Source organism: Fopius arisanus, unplaced genomic scaffold (genome assembly GCF_000806365.1).
Source record: "Fopius arisanus strain USDA-PBARC FA_bdor unplaced genomic scaffold, ASM80636v1 scaffold00002, whole genome shotgun sequence".
Taxonomy (NCBI): Eukaryota; Metazoa; Arthropoda; class Insecta; order Hymenoptera; family Braconidae; genus Fopius; species Fopius arisanus.
This window is the reverse complement of record NW_011887741.1, coordinates 950,779-965,017: the sequence shown is the minus strand read 5'-3', so window position 1 is coordinate 965,017 and position 14,239 is coordinate 950,779. Positions and strand designations below refer to the sequence as shown.

General features: G+C 39.7%; 2 protein-coding genes across 8 annotated transcripts; both read left to right on the top strand.

Annotated features, from left to right (window-relative positions):
* Positions 1-3,433: 3,433 nt before the first annotated feature.
* Positions 3,434-4,070, top strand: LOC105267818 (copper chaperone for superoxide dismutase-like). The gene is made up of 3 exons (XM_011306932.1): positions 3,434-3,547; positions 3,634-3,842; positions 3,908-4,070. Exons 2-3 carry the CDS (start codon positions 3,757-3,759, stop codon positions 4,068-4,070), a joined length of 249 nt encoding a protein of 82 aa, XP_011305234.1. The 5' UTR covers positions 3,434-3,547; positions 3,634-3,756.
* A 1,922-nt stretch (positions 4,071-5,992) lies between these two features.
* On the top strand, positions 5,993-14,237 carry LOC105266132 (uncharacterized). 7 transcript variants are annotated; one of them, XM_011304094.1, is made up of 7 exons: positions 5,993-6,068; positions 6,793-6,997; positions 7,328-10,698; positions 10,993-12,008; positions 12,146-12,424; positions 12,541-12,972; positions 13,174-13,388. In XM_011304094.1, the coding sequence occupies exons 2-7, from the start codon at positions 6,862-6,864 to the stop codon at positions 13,274-13,276; spliced, it is 5,337 nt and encodes a 1,778-aa protein (XP_011302396.1). In that variant the 5' UTR covers positions 5,993-6,068; positions 6,793-6,861; the 3' UTR covers positions 13,277-13,388. The 7 variants fall into 7 exon arrangements, with proteins under 7 accessions (XP_011302396.1, XP_011302377.1, XP_011302387.1 ...); XM_011304075.1 differs by having other exon boundaries at positions 5,996-6,068; positions 6,802-6,997; XM_011304085.1 differs by having other exon boundaries at positions 5,997-6,068; positions 6,858-6,997.
* The last annotated feature ends 2 nt before the right edge of the window (positions 14,238-14,239 follow it).

Here is a 14,239-nt window from a genome sequence, read left to right as displayed (position 1 = left end):
AGGAAAAAAAACGAGAAGTCAATGTCGAGGACACGGCTGCATTGATTTGAATGTCCATCAGGTGTTCGTAAAAATCAATCATCGCTTTATGAGATGAAAAACGGATACGATTTATGAGGCGGTGAAGTCATCAACTTCACCGGATTTCTAGGAAAATCTCAGCTTTTAGAAACTCTCGAGGAAAGAGTGGAATTAAATTGAAATTACTGAAGTTTAATGGGGAGAAAACAGCTATGTTAATTATTTGATGAAGTTGCATGTTTTTTTCGATCAATCATGGAAATTAATTACCTTTTGGTAAATTAATCATGCGAAGACAAGGCAGTTTTTGTCATCGAAAGAACTTCAGTTATTAATTCTATTCTGTTGAGGTCTCGAAACTTCTCTGAAGTCATGATTTTATGACTCTTTAGTGGCACGCAATGACTGTTTTATGGCGGAAGCGAATTATTGTAATCATTATAAGTTCTAATGAGTGGGTGACAACGTATTTTTTTTTGTAACAATGTGTCACGACAGTGAGGCGGTGATAAATAATTAATTACTGAATTAATTCATTTTCGTAACACAAATCTCAAAATTACGATAATTTAATTTCACATTCTTTGATAAATTGATAAATATTTTGAAAGGATCGGAAATTTTTTGGACACTTAAGGATTCTTTATTGAAAATAATGAATATTTCTTCGTTGTGTTTAATACTACGCATTTTATTATTAAAAATTATTGTTAACATGGATTTGCAAAAATATCGAATGATGAACTGCTATTCCACTCTCATCAGAAAGGAGCCGAAGTTTCACTTGTGAAAATGAATGTCCACAGGAATACAATCGCTTTTAACTAACAAATGTCAATAATATCCGCCCTCGGCAATTGGAAAACAACCTGGATTGGTGAATTAATTAACAGAATCATCAATATAATTTCATAAAAAAAAATATCCGTTATTCCTGATGAAATGTACATATTTCCATTTGAATTTCCGTCTTGGACGTATTCGTTACGCACTAATGAGTGTAATTGACGAATAAGTTTTTTGCTCTTCTGCATGCGCGTGATGATTGCGTAGAAAATATCCTTCCGATAGATTTTCCCCACATTTTTTATCATTTTTTTAATAAAAGTGACAGATCAGAATAATAATCGAATGATAATAAATTTCTCTGACAGAAATTTGAAGTTCTATTAAACATCTTCATACGATTGACTAAAGTAATGAGTCAGCTGTTTAGATAATTCAAATTCAAATCCAAAAAAAAAAAGATAATTCAAATTCCACAAGTACATGGGGATAACAGAGGAAAGAAATTTTTTGTTAAAAAAAAATCCTCTCTATCCCACCGTATTTCGCAGCATTATCCAACATTGACGATAAAGTTCGAAATTATTTTTGACTGAATAATATTTTCTGCTCCCAAAATTCCGGCGTGCGCACACCTCTCGCGACGATACTGGGATCATCCTAAAGGCGCCATCTCTGTCATTCTCCAGGAACTGCTCCGTAACGAAAGCTGAAATCCAAAGAGGAGTGACTAAAGTAGAGGCTCAGTTCTGGGGGTTTGACTGAGCCAACCTAAGGTATGATACAAGCAGGTATTGTCAAGCCAAAAACAGGGGACAAAACAGGGGATTTTACGTGATTGCACTGTTTTTTTTTAAGAGAGAATGATTTATTAGGTTAGGAATTTTCGCAATTATTGTATCTCTTCAAATTGAGACTGCCTGCGGTGTTCTGTGCGCATGGACGGTGTGCGTGCGTATGCACGGAGTATCGCCTGGCGACCCCCCACTCGAGCGGTCTTCTGTGCGCATGGGGAGTGTTCTGTGCGCGTGCGCGGAGTATCGCCGGGTGACCCCCCCCCACTCGAGCGCCGTCTCCAACGCCCTGCCATTTTGAGTGGGGAGTCAGTCGTTCCGCGACCGTGCGTCGAGCGGTTAGTCTCGCGTCGCGTAGTTAAAATTCGTTAACATCGGAGTTCTAGTGAGCGCAAAAAACCGGCGCCGCCTGTGAACATTAAAAATATAAAGTGCGGGACTCAGTGCAAGTGATTTTGTGAATTGTTTAGTGTGTGTTTAAATACGGACTGAAGTGACAGTGCGAATTAGATTCGAAGGATTACTTTTCTTATTCATTTTATTTTGAGTGATTAAAAATTTTATTTGATCTTTGATATTATTTTATTGATCTTTGTGGATTTTGAGTTGATAAAACATTCTTGGTTGTGTGGTGAGTGATTAGTGAACTTTTGAACTGTCTCGAGTGCTGATGCTTCCAAGCCGTGACCTTCAACCTTTGGCGTCAGAATCTTTGGCAGAGAACATCAGGATTGGAGGGCATCTTGCAACCGACTGCAAGGTGAGTTTCGTATGCATTTATTTATGACCTTGAGGCATCATTTTCATTTTATTTTCATGTCATTTTTTTCATTCCTGATTCTTGATATATTCAATGCTTACATTACAAACAATTTTCAATTATTCAATTAACTCTCCAATAAAATAAAAAAATTTTAAATAAAAAATAATAAATAATTTTAAATAATAATTAATAATTTAAAATAAAAACTCTCAAAACCAAATTAAAAATCGCCTTTGCAGTAAAAAAATTATTTTGTCGAAATTTCATTAACAATTTGTTTTTTTTTTATGTTTACAGTAAGGTAAGAGGTTAGAGTTAAGGTTCGAAAGGTGAAAATTGAAAGCGGACTTATTTTCATCCAACGCCGGTGAGTGAAATTTATTTATTAACTAGCGGCGCCGCGGCCGCAAGCGGGGTTTGAATTTTTGAGATGATTTTATCTCTCGATCAGATGATGTCGAGATGCCACTAGATATGGCTCCATCACATAAATCGCGAGCGCGTCAATAACCGTGATTGACTGCGCTAGATCAGATGATGTCGAGATGCCAGTAGATATGGCTCCATCAGATAAATCGCGAGTGCATTTATAAACAAGTCATTAACTACGCTGGAGTGCCGCATTTTGAAATTGGAATTAAAGCCCGGTTGGATTGTCTGGAAATGATGATTTACTCCAAATTTGCCACTCCTAATTACTCCACCAATTAATCGATTTTTCCGATAATTGTTAGCTAGCGCTCTAGTTGTTGACAACCGCTACGGTGCTAGCTAACAATTATTGGAAAAAACGATTAATTTCCGGAGTAACTAGCAGTCCAAATTTGGAAATAAATTATCCTTTATTTTCCAGATAATCCATCCGGGCCTTAAATTTACGTCGTATTTTATATCTCCGCCCAAAACAGTAAGTACGATATTAAATTATTATTGAAGTAAATCAAGTAAACATCACTGACAAATTTGTCAAGATATTTTTAATAACTGTTAATTCGTTGAAACACAAATAATCAGCAGTCGGAGACTTTGAAATCAGCTCGTCAAAAATTCCAGTCAATGGAATCTGAGGTATCGAAGAGCTCAGAGTTATTAAAAGGGAAGCTGGAGGGATTGAAGGAGAAGGTACAGGGAGTCATCGACGAGGCAGGAAAAACGGAGCTGGGTAAAAAAGCTGGACAATTGGGTAAGGAAATTTCAAAATCTCCGAAGGGAGCTGCTGAGACGTTATCAGAAAAAAGTCAGGCTTTTGAGATGACCAATTTTTTTCAGACTATATCACAGACCGCAGAAGTCGTTAGGAAAGAATTAGACAATCATGGGATTCAAGGACGAGTCTATATACTAATAACTAAATTGAGAAAACGAAAGGAGATATTAGAGAGTGAAGAGAAAATGATTGAGGCTAATACAGAGGCGACCGGTGTTCTGGACAAGGGGAATAGTTCAACATCAAAATTTGATGGAAATAGTGGCCAGAAGTGAGTTTATGAATGATTTCTTTCGTATTGCTTTTACTCAACACTTTTAATAATTTATTCCACAGACTAGCGTGTGGAATTATCGCGAGATCATCAGGAGTCTTCGAAAATACGAAAAGAATTTGTGCCTGCGATGGGACGACCCTGTGGCATGAACGAGATGAGTCTAAACAAAAAGGTTCATTCAAAAATACTTTCATATATCCAGGTAAATGCACCATAGCCTAATACTCGTAGTATTTACCCATTAAATACAATTTTAAAAGCTAATATTTTGTGTCTTTTCAGTGTGTGGTAATAATCTTTAAATTCGACGCAGAGTGGATAGTGCACTTTTTGAAAACTACTATAAATTTATTTTTGTATGCAGGTCATGTAAAAGTCATATCATTCCATAATATTCCTGATGAAACATTTTTATATTTCAGTTTTTACTTATGAGGAGGGCTGAAGGTATTTATAACTCAAATAAAAATTCAATATAAACGACTAAATAAATGTTTATTGTGTTCGATCAGATTGATTCAATTCGTACTTTATCATTTATCAGTGTGCGTGATGTAAAAAAAATAATAATAATCCAAAAAGGTATGCGAATAACTAGGAAAATTCGATCGAATGAGAATAAATCATTCGTTATCAGAACCACTGTCGTCAGAATTAGTTCTGCCTCGAATTGTTTTTGATTTCTTGTTTCCAAAGAGTAGATTAGGCGGCTTCTTTCCTTTTTCTGGTGGATTCAACAGGTCACCAGTGTATGATATTGCACCAGACTGGGCTATTCTCCACTCCATCATCTCTGTTGAAAAATCGTCGCAATTTCCGAGGTCCGTGAAGCCTACGATGTAGTCTTTTGTCTTGTTGTCTGAGATGAGGGCTATCGTGGGAATTATTTTGATCCACATTAGGAAATAGCTTTAAGAAAATTTGGGCGGCGACAGGTGTTCACTGCTGGATTTCGATTTCGATTTCGGTTTCCTCTTGAGCTCTCGCATTTTGTCTACCTTCACCTTTCGTAAATACATTATCTTTATTCGGGTCAAGAATTGATCCAGGAATTCATCGACTTCTGTATCTCCCGATAAGAATTTCTCAGCTATTTTCTGGACACGAAGGAGAATACAAATAAAAATCACAATTATCATTTGATAATTGTTTATATAATTGCTTAAATAATTACTTACGATTCTTCTTCAATTTCCACAGCAGCTCACAGCCAAATAGCAGGAAAAAATGTGAAATATATTTTTAAAAAATAGAAAAAAGAGGAAAAAAAATGACAGCAAAAATTATTTTTATTTACTGTTTTATTTAATTTCCTTCCATGGAAAAATCTTTTTTTCCCATCCATCCCCATTTCCCATCCATTGACTTAGTGGATTAGGCCTACAGGGGATACCACGTTAAAAAATACGCGTCAAGGACTCTACCTCTTGGGTGACGTGGAAAGAGTTTCACTTTAATTACTTGATTTATGAAAAAATAGTCAATACTGAGTAACAATCTCTCTTATTGAAATAATCATATACCCATTGTTCATTTATGCTTTTGTAGACAATTTTTATGCCATGACTTTTTTTTTCATGTCAATTGGAAAGAAAAAAAATCAAACGACTCGACTGGCATTCAAATGTAAACGCCAGAAATCGCTCCCCATTCATGCTCCCCTAATACTTTTTTGAAAATTTTTCAATTCCAGTGAATACTTCCTCGATTGTCATGCTCCCCTGATACTTTTGCAAAAATTTCGAATTTTCAAATTTCAGTGAATACCTCGTCGATTTTCATGCTCCTCTGATACTTTTTTGAAAATTTTGAATTTTGCAATTTCAGTGAATACCTCCGCGATTGTCATGCTCTCCTCATAGTTTTTCAAAAATTTCAAATTTTCGAATTTCTTTTTTTTTTCCTTCTTTTTTTTTTTAATTGTATGTACCCGTTAAGGGTTAATTGTATGTACCGAGTCGGCTGACGGGCAGACACCTCAGAATTGCGCCTGGTGCCCTCTCTCCCTTGGGGTGAGGTACTACAATGCCCCTGGAGTCACTCAAGCCCCCAGAACTGAGCCTCTACTTTAGTCAATCCTCTTTGGGTATATATATGCGGTGCATACACTATATATTATAAAAGTACCTCCCTAGCCTCAAATATAGCGCCACACAAAGAACATAAAATGGATCGTGCAACAATCCTCCCGTGCTAGTAATAATAATCGAAATCATATCGGTAAGATAATATTAACAATTGCAACAATATCTTAAAGATTGACATCCAAACACTCGATAAACCCCGAAATAATCCCAGAGCTCCTAAAATCGAGGCACCAGAAATCCAAGATTATTTTAACCTGCAATTATCTGTGAAATGACAAAAACTTGAAATCTCCACTAAATCTCAATTAATCTCGAAAACTCGTGATTTTATCAGGAAATGTGACATGACTTTTTTCCATGGAATTAAATTTTTGCGAAATAATACATTCGTAACACTTTTCCTCGTAAAAATTACTGTATTACTCTCCCCTATTTTAGACACTTCACCATTAAATATAAGACAAATAATTACATCACGTGGATTCACGATAACAGGGTGACTATTATCCACATCGTAGCATCATGATAACCAAAATCAGTGATTAATTAATAAATCAAGGGAGCTTTGACGTTTTCTCTCGATTCAATCCTTTCAGTGAAGAAAATTCCAATTCCTTTCATCGATTTTATTTTGTTGAAGCGATGCATCGAGTTACATAAACATTTAAGCGCTCCTTAAATTGATGGCGCGAAAGAATATGCCGAAGATCTTGTTACACGTGCAATCAAATAATTCTCGCATGAGTCATCCCTGCAATCGTAAAACTCTTCGCATTTCGTTGACATGTCACAAATAGTCGGATAATATTGAAGATGAAGTCCAATATCTGGTGGGGAAATGTCTTTTATTGAGTTAGAATTCTCAGGGTGATGTGCTAATTTGAAGAGTGGCTGGACAATTTTTTTTTTCAACACTATAAAGAAGAATGAGTGCAATGGACGAGAAGGAGGATGGGGAAATATCCCTAGAGGATGTCAGTTCCTCGGACGAGGGACAATCGACCTATGAAGTCCCCCGGAGTGTCCGTATGCCGTCACCGGCCAGAAGGAGTCACGCATTTGGTAAAACTTTTTTTTTTTACTGCTCCCGATTCCTGACTCCTTCATTTATCCTCGATTTAGATATTACTCTGGGAATTACTATTGGAAAATTTCGATTTATCAATTCGATTGTTATCGGTAGTGGAGTGGAAAGCCACGGGAAGTGATATCTTTTGAGGATTGACGAATAAAATATTGAGATTTTTTTACCCCAGAGGATTTCGTGCAACAAATTGATCTCGTTTCTACTCCACCCCCGAAGCAATCTCATCCACGTGGAAATTCCTGTTTTCTCAAGCCTCGATCCATCCCACAATTATCATGAACCTCAAGTTACTGTTCCCTGGAAAGACGCAGGTTACGGCAAGGAGAATCGTCATTACACCGGAGGGATAAATTCTCGTTACGTTCCAAATCCGGCATCAAGACATGACGGTCTCCTTCCAATATCGAGTGAAGATGAGCGCGAGATCGTCGAGAACCCAGAAACGTCCCACCAGCTGTGCATCCACATCGGCAAGAAAAAGCGTAAGAGGAAGAAGAAGAAAGCCCCTGGGGAGGGTGGACTCTTGATGGAGGATTTCGTATCCTCGACTGATCGTGAGCCATTGGTGCTGAATGCACCGGCAATTCCCACTGAGATAACAGTGCACAGAAGAAGAAGATCCCCAAGTCCCCGTGGAGTTCGCCGACACTCGCCGTTCACCAGAGCACGATGTGCATCGCATTCACCAAGCCCACCCCAAAGAGTTTACGGTTTATTCCGAAGATCTCCATCCCCAAGGAGAAATTACTCGAGGTCACCATCACCTCGGAGACGATCACCCAGGAGAGTAAGACTGCCCCGAGAGGAATCGCCCCGAGAATGCCCTGCAATCAGCTCAAGGTCGAAATCCTCTCCAGTATCGAGAACAAAATCGAGGAGAAGGACTCATTGTCGTCGGACTCCAACTTACGCTGAAGTTTATGCGGCAACTCTTCTCAAGAAAGTTCGTCGTCTCGAGACCGTCGGGGCAATTACAAACGGTCATAAGCACAAGGATCACTCCTCCTTGAAGGACAAATTGAACAACATGATCACGAGAAGACAAACTGAAGACAAGACGGAGACAAACGGTTCAGATACCAATGAACTAAAAAAAGAGAGTAAAAGCGAGGGATCGGAATCTGAGAGTGAAGAGGGTAACCTGGAGGTGCTGAGACGTCTAGCTCTTGAAACAAAGCAGCAGAAATCAGAGGCAGATCACCAGAGTGAGGACGACCCTGAGGCCTTAGAGCTCCGAATGATAGCCTTGAAGTCAGCTGTGATGAAGAAGCATCTAAAGAGAGTTAAAAATGGCAATAAGAGGAAGAATAACCCCAGAGAGTCGAGCCCTTTTGTTGACAGTTTCCTGCAGGATCTGGTGAATTCCTCGTCATCTCCCGAGAGGTCTCCAGATGATCAACAAGTTGACATGGAACTCGACACTGACGTCGAGAGAGAGAAGGAGGATTTCTCTCCATATTCTCCAACAGACGAGATAATGAGGGATTCCCCGGGTCCCGATCGCCAGCAGAATGTCTCAGGTCCAGGGCTCGATGCCAGGGGTATACCGGTGAAGAATGAGGAGGAGAGAGACTCCGGGGATGCATTGAACATGGAGGCACCTTATTCACCCACTGATCCCACGAAGACCCCCTGGGTCGATAGATTCAAAAAAGAAAGGAGAAAAAATATCCTGACGACAATAACAATAAACACAGACAGTGAGAGCAGCGAGGCTGCCCCTTATTCACCCTCAGACATTCCCATGTACGATCCTGAGTTTCCTATTTGTCCACCTGACACTCTGGAGCCTCAGGATGACGATCACTGCGTGGCCCTTGATCTATCGATGAAAGATCCATCAAAAACCGTGGGAGAGGCCCCAACAGTCGAAGAGACCAGTGAGAAATCTTCAATAGTGTCTCCTCAACTCCCTGGAGATGCTCCAGGGGTTGATCCAGGCACAGCACCCCTGGAAGTTCCTCAACCTCAGGATGTAGAATCAGAAAAAAAGAAGAGAGAGTGTCCTCCGTTGACATCTGGTCCTCAGGATGATTTATCAAAAAGAGCTGCTGAAGTAATTGGCGAGCCTCTGTATCTTCGAGGGCTTCCAGAGGTCACAAAAGAGCCGAACAAAATTCCAATTCTGGTTAATAAATCTCTCCTCCCAGTCTCGATCCTCAAGACGAATAAAAACCTCCAGCAGCCACTGCCCCAGAAGAGAACCGAAACTCCTAGTGAACCGGTCTTCAGAAACGCTGAGATGCAGCCAGTTGCCGTTACTGAACAAGTCGTAAATCCTTTCTTCAAACCCATCAAGCTACAACCTGTCGTAAAGAAGTCGACGGTTGTCGCATCGGCAGCTGCTTTCAGTAATGTTTCGATGGATAACAGCAATGCTGAGGCCTCTGAACACGTATCTAATGGAATTTTAAGTAAAGATGATGAAGAGGAAAGGAAAGATCATGAAAACCCGAGTGATGAAGGTGGTGAAGCCCTCAAAAAGAAGAAGAAGAGAACGGGGATGAAACTAAAAGCTGAACGAATTCAGGAAAAAAGGAAACGCGTAGTCAAGGCTCAAGCGATGAAGGAGAGCCTTTCCTCGAACTCTGAAGCTCCTGGGGATGGAACAAACCCTGAGGTAATTTCATCCGAGAATGCTAGATGTTCAGAACGAGAAGAATCGATACCCAAAAGGTGTGAATCCAATGGGAGGGGAAAAGAGAACGAGGCAAATGCTTCGGTGATTGAATTTTCGAGAGAGAGTTCGCCGAGGGAATGTGATAATGAACAAAAGAAGAATGAAGAGAATGTTCAGACAACTGGGAACGATGGAAATGATAAGAAACGGAGGAATAGTATTGAGGAGGACGAGGAGACATTGAGGGCTATTCTTTTGGCTTCATTGGCGAAACGTCCGAAGACTGGAGAGGGTGTGGGGAGAGGATCTGATGAGGGGTTGAAGGGATCTGAAGGGGCGCCGAAGGTTCAAAAGAGGTGTGAATTGATTGAGAAGACTAGGAGTTCTATTACTGAGAGTAAACCGATGAGTGAAGCTCCTCCAGCTAATCCTGAGCCCTCGAGGACAATTGCCACACAAAATAGTACGTTGGGAGCAGTTCTCAAGCCTTTGGGAATCACTCGATTGGATCATGAGCTCCAGAGGAACGTGATGCTAACTGTTGAAGGGAGAAAACGATTGAACCCTTCGGTTATCAGGGGACCACCGAAGAAAATCCTTAGGAAAGCTGCGATTCCTGTGAGTACGAAGGTCGTTAATAATGCGAAGAGAATTCAGAACTCTATGATGCAGAAGAAAATGATACTCCAGGCGCAGGGGAAAGTGGGCAATTCGAGTGGTAATTTAAATACCCAGAATCTCAAGTTGGTGAATTTAAAGGGGAAGGAGGCCAGGCCAGTCAGTCCCAAGATGAAAGGAAAGGTTCAGAGTCTTGTTATTAAGCTAGGGGAGGACTCTGAGAGTGAGTCTGGGGAGGAGAGAGGACAGGTGCCTCCGAGGGTTCAGAGGGATGTCCTGACGATACCAACGACCGATTTTGAGACCAGTGTTGAACAATTCCTCAAGGAACAGAGAAAGAAGCAGGAGACCATGGCTAGGTGCTCGGTTAATGCCACATCGACACCGGCTAATACTCCGAAGATCGTGAAAACGGTTGGATTCAGTGGAACACCTCTGGTGAGATTATAAATTTTTTGGGTCATGGAGTGATTAATTCATTTGTAATGGGAATTTAATGTTTGATTCAATTTTTTTGGGAAAGTATTGAAAAATATTCTGCAGGCACTCATTTATTTATTTGATTATTTATTTTCGGTTGTTCTAATATTTTTCGAATTTTCTCAATACATTTGAGGTTTTTGCAGAATTTTAATAATTCTGAATAATTTCAGGAGTATTTTTTACATTTTACATCAACTTGGGAATATCCACAGAATGACGCATGTTTGAGAATATTTTTTCCTCTTTTAGGCGGTTCGTCATCTCCCTCCATCCCAACAAGAAGAATACAAACGCCTCAAGCAGAAAATTCTGGAAAAGGAGAGACAACGAGCGACTAGACAAATAATAAATACCCCACCAAGTCCATTATCCCCTGCAAGTCCCATCTCAAAACCCGCGATCAAATCAGTTACTCCAAAACTTCCATCAGCCCTTTCAAAGCCATCAGAAGCCTCCACCCCTAAAACCCCTTCCAAAGCCCCAATAATCCCTAAACTCACGACTGCCAAGAAAATCAACGACAAGTCCTGTAAAAAATCCTCACAATCGTTGTCCCCAAAAATTTGCGTAACTGATCAGTTAATCAATAACTGTTCATCATCCACACCCATGACGAACCTCAGTATTCAGATTCCAAACGACAATGTGACAGCAGGGGGTCGAATAGTCTTCGATAAACCAGAGAATTCAGAGGGAAATTCTCCGAAAGGTCCATCGGCCCTGAGAATTCTCACGACCGATCAACTGAATTCAAAATTCGTGCAAGTTCAGCTGAGAAAAGAGGGTAGAACTGTCACTCTGGGTGAAGGTGCTGATAAGTCCATTGGAGAGCTTTTGCAGTGCAGTGACTTCGAGATCAATGATACCAATGATAATGAAAGTAGAAAGGGAGAAGAGGCGACTAAAGAGTTGAGTCTGGGAGAGATTGAGAAGTCGAGTGATCAGACGACTCAGGAATCAGGTGATGGAGGATCTCTGGCAGTGGATTCTGAAGCATCCACTGTGATTCTACCTCCCAGAGAGGATGAGGAGGGAGAGGTCACCAGGGAATCTGGTGATTCGACTATTGTTCTCGATGATACTGTCGTGGAACGACCAGAGGCTCCCAAATCTCCGCTGAAATCCAAAAGCAAGTCTCCAACTAAGGAACAGTCTGATAAGATCAAGTCTGATGTTAAGGCGGAGTTGGAGGGTCTTGCGAGCTTGAATGATGAACAGCAGAAGGAGAAGTTGAAAGAATTTGAGAAGAATTTGGTGACTAAAAGGTGATTGAATTTTTTACGATGGAATGTTATTGATGAGAATTTTTTTTTAATATAGATGGAAAATTGCAATAATTTATATTGAGAATTTTTCACGAAGCGGATAGAGGAGAAAAAAATGAACGTTTGCATGGATTTAGGTACTCAGTACTTGACGATTTAGCTGAGATGTCAAGTACTCTGAAGCAGTTGGATTTGGAGCGCGAGCTCCAGACGAATCTGTCCGCTGAATTACGAAGATTGAGAGCTCAAGTGGCAGTCGCTGAAGAGCGACTGATGGAGCAGAGGCTGAAGATCGATAGCATAGGGCCAAAAGTGACAAATGCCCACAAAATGATCCGTGATGGACGCACCGAGTGCTTCAAGCTCACAAAACTCTGCCAGGGCATTGGGACGAAAGTTGTTGGACAGCAGTACAAGTAAATTATTTTTAATCCTCCGATTCATGCCCTCCAAGTCAACACGTAGAAAATAAAAAGAGGGAATTCACAATTAGAACGTCTGGAAAATAATAAATTATTATCTTTCTCCTCAGGGTACCCTCGACTGGTGCACAATTGATGATGGATAGTTTGAAGGAAGTTGCATACCGCACGCGACAGTTATCGAAGAAAAAAGTGCCATGTGAAAATAATAATAATAATGAAACAGAAAGTGCTAGTGGACAATCGATTAATTCGAGAACATTGTGTACAGACACTGGCAGTTGTAATCAGAGAAACGGGAATGGTGATAACGTTAACAGTGAAGCAGAACAGTGTGATAATGCCACTGGAGTTGTCATTTCCAGATCAACGGAGGAGAGCCAGGGTGAGGCTATGATCCTGAGTGACAGTACAGTGGAAATTCCTCGGGTGAATCCAGGGCTTTCCAGTGCTGGGGGGACATCTCCAGATGAATCCACTGAGAGGCTCTCACATTTGGCTAGTTCCTATGAGTCTGTTCTGACGAGTATCAGAACACCTAGGTGGGTGTTTCCATGTCTTTAATTTTTACCGGAATTTTCATCATAAATCATTGTTTCATTCTCCAAGTCAATATATTTTAATTAGTTTATTTCAATTAAAATTTGTTGATGATTTATTCGTTTGTTCATTCGATGATTAATTTTAATTTGCTGATTATTTGTCTGAGGGCATATTTTGTGGTTTTTGTATATTTTCAATAGACACATCGATTGTAATCGTGAGCTCTGTCCCTTCGAGCTGACTGGCGTCTGCAAGGACGACGAATGCCTCTACAATCATCTCGAACCTAGAAGCCAGCGTTAGATCGTTCTACAACTTCCTAGGATTTTTTTACATACGTAAGGTGGTTCTAGAGTCTAATAAGGGGCCCTTCAGCGTTAGATCTCACCCCCACCCCCGTCATCTACAGAAGAAATTAATTAGCTTCTCATTGATTCATCATGATAATGTAAAAATCATTCTCGAGATCTTTAATCCATCGATAACTCAAAGATCCAATCGTTATGTTTTATTACTTCACCCAATCCAATTATCACTCAGGCATTTTATTATAATCGAATAAATCTAAATAATCCCATCGAATTTTCAGGCTCAGCAGATAAGAAGATAAATCCTTCTTGAAGATGAATAAATCATCAGCTTTTGAGTTTCAACGATTTATTTTTTATGGCGATTTCCACTCCACTGGATGGTAAGTTGTCTTCATAAAAAAAAAACGAAAAACAGTGACTGGATTTATCTGCCCCTGATTTTTGCACCTAAAATTGGGCTGTGAACACTAGAAAGGGGATTAAAACCCAAGGGATAATCCACCGGGCCATTGATTCATAGTTTCTAAGTTTTTTTGCCAGAGGAACAAAAAATATCTCGTCTCATTCCAAAAAACCAAATTCACTGGTGACATTATTTGCCAATTACTTGTTTATTATTATTATTATTTTTTTAATGTATGTTATATTGTGAAGACTTTAATCAGGGTTGATACGTAATGATTTCGCGTGTGAGTACTATAAATTGTCTAGTAGTGACTTAAGAGTGAACGTGACAGTGGAGAACATTTTTCATGCGAGGAAATCATTCTATTTTTTTTTTAACTAGCTCAGATGATCGAGACGAGGAATCATAGGAGTACTTATTTGAGTTAACGAAGTTATTCTATCTGTCGGTTTAATTTTTATAATTTTTTTTTTAAGTTTAATTTTCCAAATAGCTATATACCTCACGGAAATTTAACTCCTGTACCTGTATAATAAAATCATTAATATT

What these genes read in the sequence shown, in the direction of transcription:
- LOC105267818 (XM_011306932.1), top strand. Translation starts at nt 3,757, where the DNA reads ATGATTGAGGCTAATACAGAGGCGACCGGTGTTCTGGACAAGGGGAAT. An exon ending in GATGGAAATAGTGGCCAGAA is followed by an intron (nt 3,843 to 3,907) that starts GTGAGTTTATGA and finishes TTTATTCCACAG; the next exon opens with ACTAGCGTGTGGAATTATCG.
- LOC105266132 (XM_011304102.1), top strand. Translation starts at nt 6,862, where the DNA reads ATGAGTGCAATGGACGAGAAGGAGGATGGGGAAATATCCCTAGAGGAT. An exon ending in CAGAAGGAGTCACGCATTTG is followed by an intron (nt 6,998 to 7,327) that starts GTAAAACTTTTT and finishes TTCCCTGGAAAG; the next exon opens with ACGCAGGTTACGGCAAGGAG. An exon ending in ACGAGTATCAGAACACCTAG is followed by an intron (nt 12,973 to 13,173) that starts GTGGGTGTTTCC and finishes TATTTTCAATAG; the next exon opens with ACACATCGATTGTAATCGTG.